An 8,724-nucleotide genomic window follows, 5' to 3' on the forward strand; every position below is an offset into this window, starting at 1 on the left:
CTTTGCAGTCTCTTAAAATGCTCACCGCAGATATAGACGACTTGCACTGCTTTCAACCACATGGGTCTCAATTGTGCACTGCTAGTTACTATTAACTCCCTCAAAACCATTATTTTTTGCTGCATCAGGTGCAGATTCGCTATACCAGCGCTCAGATAGGTCTTAGTACCTCATTGGGAGTATCTGATTGTTCCCCTAAAGTTTCGTTCTAATAACACCAGAAAACATATTTTGTTCGGGGAACGGGGTAATTACCGTCGAAGATTAGGCTCAGTAGTGTAGATGTTTCATCTCCGACATCGATGGAGGATTCTGTCTGAGCATCAGCCAACAAGCACGTTGCGTTCAGGCCTTAATTTGGTCCAGGCACTTGATCGAAAGGATTTCCAATTCCTTGAGTATTTCGGGTTACCACATAGAAACTCGCGGCGCTTGTTTCGCGGCGCTCAAAATTTAAAAATTTAAGAAATTTAAAAATTCAAAAAATTTAAATATTAAAAATTTTAAAATTTTAAAATTTTAAAATTTTAAAATTTAAAAATTTAAAAATTAAAAAATTAAAAAATTTAAAGACTTAAAAATTTAAAAATTTAAAAATTTAGAAAACTTAAAAATTGAAAAATTTAAAAATTTAAAGAATTAAAAAATTTAAAGAATTTAAAAATTTAAAGAATTTGAAATTTTTGAAATTTAAATTCAAAAATTTTAAAATTTTGAAACTTAAATATTTTAAAATCTGAAAATTTTAAAATTTGCTTCTAGAAACATGTCCTGTGGAATTTAAAAAAAATCCGGAGATACAAACTTTCTGGAGGAATAACCGGATAAATTTCTAGAGGAATTTCCTTAGGAATATCCAGAGGAATTTCCAAAGGATTCCCGAACAATTTTGTAAGAGAATTTTTAGAGGAATATTGAAGAGAATACAAATGTGGAATTTTCTGGAGGAATTCGTAATTGAGCTTCTTTTTACGAGAATCTATTGAAGAATTCTCGGAGTTGAGTGGGAGGTGGATTTATAGGTATGTATTCCATGTAGCTTTCCAAGATCAGGATGAAATCCTTGAAGAACTTCGGAAGGAATTCCTGGAGGAACTTCCGGAGGAATTGCTGGAGGTACTTCCGGAGGAATTGCTGGAGGTACTTCCGGAGGAATTCCTGGAGGAGCTGCTGGAGGAATCCCTGGAGGAACTTCTGCAGCAATTCTTGGAGAAACTTCGGGAGCAATTCCTGGTGGAACTTCCGAGGTAATTGTTGGATGAAGTACCACAGGAATTCCTGAAGGACCTTCCGCAGGTTTTTCTGAAGGAATATCCGAAGGAGCCTAAGGCTGAAAGTCTCCTTAATAAAGATAATAATAGGAAAAAAAAATCCACAGGAATTCCTGCAAGAACTTCCGCAGAAATTACTGGAGGAATTCCTGGAGGAACTTCGGGAGGAATTCCAGCTACATTTTCAGAAGCAATTCCTAGAGGAACTTCCGCAGGAATTCTTGGAGGAACTTCCGGAGAAATTCCTGAAGGAACTTCCGGAGCAATTCCTGGAGGAGCTTCTGGAGAAATTCCTGACAAAACTTCAGTAGGAATTCTTGAAGGAACTTCGGCAGAAATTCCTGGAGAAACTTCCGCATGAATTCCTGAAAGTACTTCCGCAGAAATTGCTGAAAAAACCTGGAGGAATTTCCGGAGCAATTCCTGGAGGAAATTCTGGAGCAATTCCTGAAAGAACTTCTTGAGCAATTCCTGAAGGATTTTCTGGAGGAATTCCTGGTGAAAGTTTCGAAGGAAATTCTGGAGAAACTTCGGGAGCAATTCCTGAAGGATCTTCCGCAGACATTCGTGGACCAACTTCGGAAAGAATTCTTGTAGGAACTATTGGAGATATTCTCCTTTAGGATTTCCCCAGGAATTTCTGGAGGAACTTCTACAAGAATTCCTGACGCAACGTCCACAGGTATTCTTGGAGAATTTCCGAAGAATATCCTAAAGGAACTTTATCAGAAATTACTAGAGGAACTTCCTGAGGAATTCTTGGAGGATCTACCGGAGGAATTCCTGGAGGAACTTCGAGAAAAGATCCTGAAGAAACTTCGATAGCAATTCATGGAAGAACTGCCGCAGGAATTCTTGGAAGAACTTCCGCACGAACTCCTGAAGAATCTTCCGCAGTAATTCCTGGAGAAACCTCCGAAGAAACTCCTGCAGGAACATACGGAGGAATTCCAAGAGGAACTTTCTGAAAAATTCCTGAATGAATTTCCAGAGCAATTCCTGGAAGAACTTTAGCAGGAATTACTGGAATTCTTGGAATTTCTGAAGGAACTTTCGCTGAAATTTCTAACTGGAAATTTCATAGAAATTCCTATAGGAACTTCCGTAGGAATCACTGGAGGACCTGCCGCAGGAATTTCTGGAGGGACTTCCTGAGGAATTCTTTAAGGATCTACTGGGGGAATTCCTGGAGGAACTTCCGGAGAAATTCCTGGAGGAACTTCCGGTGCAATTCCTGGATGAACTTCCGGTGCAATTCCTGGAGAAACTTTTAGAGCAATTCCTGGAGAAACTTCTGGAGTAATTCCTGGAGAAGCTTTGGGAAGAATTTCTGTCGAAACTTCCTTGAGGATTTTCCGCAGGAGTTCCTTGAGGAACTTTCACAGGAATTCCTGTAGGAATTTCCGCAAGAATTTCTGGCAGAACTTCCGCAAAAATTTCTGGGGGAACTTTTACAAGAAATCCTGACGCAATGTCCGTATTTTGGAGAAATTTCCGAAGGAATTCCTGGATAAACTTTTGCAGAAATTACTGGAGGAACTTCCTGGAGAATTCGTGGAGGAACTACCGGAAGAATTCCTGGAGAAATTTCCTCAAAAATCTTGGAGGAACTTCCGGAGTAATTCCTGCAGCAATTCCTGGTGGAACTTCCGGAGGAAGTCCTTGAGAAACTTCGGGAACAACTCCTGGAGGAACTTCCACAGTAATTCGTGAAGAAACTTCTGCAGGAACTCTTCCGCAGGAACTTCCACAGGAATTCGTGAAGAAACTTCTGCAGGAACACTTCCCCAGAAATTTCAGAAGGAACTTCCGCAGGAATTCCTTGAGGAACTTTTACAAGTTTTCTTTGAGGAACTTCCACAAGAATTTCAAGAAGAACTTCCGAAGGAACTTCTGCAGGAACATAAGGAGGAATTTCTTGAAGAACTTCCGGAAAAACTTCTGAGCGAATTTCCGGAGCAATTCCTGGAAATACTTCCGCAGGAATTTCCGGAGGAACTTTCGCAGAAATTACTGGAGGAATTCGTGGAGGAATTTCCTCAAAAAACCTGGAGGAACTTCCGGAGTAATTCCTGGAGGAACTTCGTGAGGAAATCCTTGAGAAACTTCGGGAGGAACTAAGGAACTCTTGGAGGATTTTCCGGAGAAATTCCTGGAGGATCTTCCACAGGAACTCCTGGAGGATCTTCCGTTAGAGATCCTGGAGGGACTTTTGAAGGAACTCCTGGAGGAACATACGGAGGAATTCCTAGACGAGCTTCATGAAAAAATCCTCAGGAACTTCCGCAGGAATCACTGTAGGAACTTCCGGATCAATTCCTGGAGGAAGTTTCACATTATTATTCTTTTCACAGAAATTTCTTGAGGAACTTCCGCAAGAATTTCTGGAGGAATTCGTAGAGATCCTTTTGGAGGATTTCCTGGTGGAACTCCTGGAGGAATTTCCGAAAGAACTCTTGAAGAAATTTCTCTAGGTTTTCTTGGAGGAATTTCTGTGAGAAACTTCCGCAGTAATTCCTGGAGGATCTTTCGGAGGAATTTTCTGGAGAAACTTCCGAAGGGGTTCATAGAGGAACTTCCGGAGGGATTCATAAAGGATCTTCCGGAAGAACTTTTGGAGAACACACGGAGGAACTTCCGCAGAAATTCCTGGAGGAGCTTCCGAATGAAATCCTGGTGAAACTTCAGAAGCAATTCCTGGAGGAACTTCGGGAGGAATTCCTGTCAATACTTCGGGAGGAATTCCTTGAGGATTTTCGGCAAGAATTCCAAAAGGAACTTTCGCAGGAATTGCTGGAGGATCTTCCACATGAACTCCTGACGAAACTTCTGGAGGTAATCTTGGAGAAATTTCAGAATAAATTCCTGGAGAAACCTCCGCAGGAGAATTTTCCGTAGAAATTACTCGAGAAACTCCCTGAGGAACTCGCGGAGGAACTACCGAAGGAGGAATTTCCTCAGAAAAAACCTGAAGGAACTTCCGGAACAATTCCTGGAGGAACTTCTAGAGCAATTCATTGTGGAAATTCCGAAGGAATTCCTGGCAGAAATCCTGGATAAACTTTGGGAGAAATTCCTTGAGGAACTTTCGCATGAATTCTTCAGGGAACTTCCGAAACTTCCTCTGGAATTCCTCGAAAATCCGGAGGAATTTTCTGGCGAAACTTCCGGAGGGATTCTTGGAGGAACTTCCGGAGAGATTTTCTGGAGGGACTTTCGGAGGAATTCGTGGAAGAACTTCCGGAGGGATTCACGGAGGAAATTCCGGAAGAACTCTTGGAGGAACATTAGAGGAATTCTTATAGGAACTTCATCAAAAAACCTGGAAAATCTTCCAGAGCAATTTGTGATGGATCTTCCGCAGGAATTCCTGGAGCAATCAAGGAATTATTGGAGGAACTCCCGCAGGATTTCCAGTAAGAACTGCTGCAGGAATTCCTGGAAGATCTTTCGGAGGAATTTTCTGGATGAATATCCAGAGGATTCTTGGAGAATCTTCCGGAGGAACATACAGAGGAATTTCCATAGGAACTTCCTAAAAAACCTGGAGCAACTTACCGAGCAATTCCAAAAAGATCTTCCGCAGGAATTCATGGAGCAGTTTTGGAAGGAATTATTGGAGGAACTTCCGCAGGAATTTCTGGAGGACTTTTCGCAGGAATTTCTGGAGGAACTTCCACAGGAATTTCTGGAGGAATTCTTAGAGATCCTTCCAGGGGACTTCTTGGTGAAACCCCTGGAGGAATTTCTGAAAGAACTCTTGGAGAAATTTCTCTAGGATTTCTTTGAGGAATTTCTGTACAAACTTTTGAAGGAATTTTCGAAGATAGTTTTGTGGACGTTTCCGGAGGAACTCCTGGAGGAATTTTTAAAGGCATTTTCGGATAAATTGGTGCAGGTATTATTCCGGAGTTATTCCTGTAGGAATTTCCGAAGGAATTTCTGAAATAATTTCCTGAAGAACTTTTGGAGAAATTTCCGGAGGAACTCCTGGAGAGATTCCGGTACTGCTCTTGGAAGCATTTGCGGAGCAGTTTTGGTGTAATTTCCAGTGAAACTCCTGGATTAATTTCGTGAAGAATTGCCTGGAAGACATGCCGTAGAAACTGTGCATGAATTTCCATTCCTCGGAAATGTCCTCAAAGACTTCCTGAGGCTGAGACATTTCGGACGATCTTCTGGAGAAATTTCGGGAACTCCTGAAAGCATTTCCGGAGAAATTCTTGGAAGAGTTTCCAAAAGAACTGCTGGAGGAATACTTGATGGAACTCTGGAAGAATTTGCGAAGGAAGTGCTGGGGGAAATATATGATGAACTTCTGGATGACTTTCCGAAAAAAACTCGTGAAGAAATTTTGGGAGGAACTGCAAGAGAAAATGCCGGAGAAATTCCTGAAGAAATTTTTGGGGAATTTCCAAACGAGTTTCTGAAGGAATTTGAGAAGAAATTACTTAAGAAGTTTCCGAAGAAAATTATGGAGAAATTTCCGAAACAATTCTTAAGTCAAATCAATTTAATCAAATATCGACAAAAAATGTTTAATGTATAAAAAAAGGCCACACCAACCCACGCCGTCACCACCGGCTGGAAATATTCGATCACGCCGCTGCCGACAATATTTCTATTGGCGCAAAATCCAAAAATCTTAAAATACTATTCTTAAAGCATGAACACTAAAAATCTAAAATATAAAAAAATTGAAAACCGATAATTAAAAAATATACCTGAGAGGCAATATTGTATAGAGTACTTTTAGTACTTCCTGAAATTCTTTGTTATAGTGATACAAATTCCATTATTTATTTTGTTATATTGACGAGCAAAATTATAAAAAATAAATAAAGCTTAACTTTTTTAAAAAGGATTTTAGAATCATGAAAGAAAATTCCCGGGCACCCCTAATCCAGCCGCCGAATGCGAGGTTTCTGCTGGCTTGTTATTACGTCGTTTTTCCCATTACGTCGAATATATTACGTCTTACATCGTTTCATTTTGGCTTAAAAATACCAATTACGTCATTTTTTGTTACATAAAACAGATGTAATAATACACGCGATTTACGACGGCGATGATGTGCATCTAATCTGATGCGATATTACAAATTTTTTTTTACTGTGTACATGCTCACATCCACACATATTGCTTAAATAGAAATGTTTGCATTTGGACATAACTTCTTAGTTGTCGACTAAGCATGACTAAGCAGGGCGGCAAGGCTAACATCAACATACTTGTTTGAAAACTCAAGCCCAAAAGTTCAGAAGCCATAAAAATCCCAAAACTAAAATTATTCAGCGAATTTTAAGGAGCCCGCCCTATTCATCAGTCGATACGATTAAATCAGTTTTGAAATTCGGAACTACCTATTAAAACTTGGGTGTAATGGTTCACCATATTCTAGACACATTTCTAAAAAATATTTTGAAATTCGATAATCAATTTTTCAGAATCATGGTGAATAATATTTTTTCTTTCAGTTCCCTCCACTGTGCAGTGTCATGCAGCATCGCTTGCTCGTCGGGGACCAATTGGGAACAAAGAGTGCTATTTTTAGAACCAAATAACTCGCACCGTACCAACTGGATGCCCCGATAATTAACAACCGTGAGATACATACTTAGACACATCTAGAATCCTAGCTCGCAAATCGGGTTTTGGTACGGTCGGAACCAATCCCTGTGCAATGCTTGCCGGACGCCACGGAGGACGTTCCCTCGCATCGTCCTTGGCGGCTTTCTTCGCTGGTTTGGCGACATTGGGCCTGGAACGCAAACAAGCATTAGACCACTACTTGAAATACATATCGCAGAACAAACAGACCTTATCGGGATACTCGAATTGACCACGGAAGTGGCTATGGACTCGTCGCTAACACTCAGCGTTTCGCTGGTCGTCTCCGACGACGGTGATTTACTCATCCCGAAACCAATTGCTTCGACTTTACGCGGGCACTAATTAATGTTTAATCGATTTCTAGTAATCGAACGTTCATGGCGGACAACGAAGTGCGACTAAGGACAAATATGCACAATTACACTCGAAGAAGGCCGCGCAGAAAAACAGAGGAATAACACGAGGCACATAGTAAGCCGTTGCCTTGGTGAACCGTCATGCATGTTGGGAAGCAGAAAAGAACCTTCAGAGACAGGTGACGAGGATTATCGAAGCGTGCTTTGCTATCGTCGGGAAAATCGATCCCCTGTTCGCTGTTTATTTGCAACTTTTGTTTATTTTTCATCGTATGAATCACGTGTGCGAACAAATGGAATCAATCCACGTGATGGTTTCTTCAGGATGGGGAACATGATTACTTAGTCGGTGTTTATTTCTTTTTCATGATTTCCATCGTGGTTTTCCGAGACAAAAATTTTTTTTACGTTTCAACTTAACGATCTACCTAATTAAATCACATTATTTGATCTTTAAGAATAGCCGCAATTGAAATCAACAACAGAAACGATCCAGCCGTTCCTTGAAAGCCAACCGGACCAGTCCCACTCCGCATTTCATTGCATTTATCTGAACGACACTCCACACAAGTCAGCATGCGGTACTTCGAGGTCAGTTCACTCTGTCGGTTGAGCAGATTGCACTCACCAGCGACCATACATCCACGGAAGATTTTCTCCGTTTGGTTACCCACTAGAAAGAATGTGCTTCAAATGGAGTCTGAATCCTTCAACAAATTTTAACTATTTTTACCTTGTACCCGTTTGTACCCGCAGCTCATCGAAACCAGGTTATAATCGGACACATTCTGGCAGACCTGCTTCGGCAGTGTGGTAAGATTATTGCAGTCCAAATCCGTCAGGTCCGTGTCGCAGCTGTAGCATTCTAAACTTTGAACGCCAATAGCGGAAACTAGCAAAGCCAGTAGGAGGGATAGCAGCAAATGAAACATTGGACAGATCTTCTTTGAGGCAACTGTCGGAATGGACTGATCGACTATCGACCGCTGGTCTAATTTAACCAATGGTCGTTATTAATCCTCAAATAAACAAAAATATGGTAGAGCTTGCTGATATTGTTGACCGACGATAACAATCATCGATGAGTGCAGATAGCCGTACGCGCGATAACTTGTGAAGGACCGATTGAAAGGCGACCGTCAGATTCGCACCACCAAGCACTTAAGCTTCAAAGATAGCTTCGATATGGAACTTTCGTACTGGTTTAAAACAATCTTGAAGGGGGGATTATAGTAATCGCTTGATTGATATACATACGTGTCAAATTAGAATAAACTTAGTCTAGGTCAATTATTCAAATTTTCCACTCAAAATGCTTCAGAATTTCCATAGTACTTATTTTTATATAGAAAGGTTAGATTAGCCGATTCAATACGGATTTTTTTTTTCATCGTGTTTCAAGTTTCAACATAAATTTTGGACATTCTGCTTCAAAAACGTATGCAAACCATGAAAAAGTAGAAATATGGGGAAAAATATTTTTT

The 8,724-nt window shown here is 40.6% G+C and overlaps 2 protein-coding genes across 2 annotated transcripts in view; both read right to left on the minus strand.

Annotated features, from left to right (window-relative positions):
• The window catches only part of LOC134220372 (uncharacterized), a 37,075-nt gene extending 29,758 nt beyond the window's left edge, over positions 1 to 7,317 (minus strand). Inside the window, exons 1-2 of the mRNA XM_062699423.1 lie at positions 7,092 to 7,317; positions 6,889 to 7,032 (exon numbers count right to left, since the gene is read on the minus strand). Coding sequence (XP_062555407.1) covers positions 6,889 to 7,032; positions 7,092 to 7,189 — 242 coding nt within the window. The 5' untranslated portion in view covers positions 7,190 to 7,317. The remainder of the gene's footprint in view (positions 1 to 6,888; positions 7,033 to 7,091) is intronic.
• A 151-nt stretch (positions 7,318 to 7,468) lies between these two features.
• On the minus strand, positions 7,469 to 8,226 carry LOC134220396 (uncharacterized). Its single transcript, XM_062699457.1, has 2 exons — positions 7,974 to 8,226; positions 7,469 to 7,913 (listed from the first exon to the last, which is right to left on the minus strand). The coding sequence occupies exons 1-2, from the start codon at positions 8,170 to 8,172 to the stop codon at positions 7,678 to 7,680; spliced, it is 435 nt and encodes a 144-aa protein (XP_062555441.1). The 5' UTR covers positions 8,173 to 8,226; the 3' UTR covers positions 7,469 to 7,677.
• Positions 8,227 to 8,724: the final 498 nt, after the last annotated feature.

Source organism: Armigeres subalbatus, chromosome 1 (genome assembly GCF_024139115.2).
Source record: "Armigeres subalbatus isolate Guangzhou_Male chromosome 1, GZ_Asu_2, whole genome shotgun sequence".
Classification (NCBI taxonomy): Eukaryota; Metazoa; Arthropoda; class Insecta; order Diptera; family Culicidae; genus Armigeres; species Armigeres subalbatus.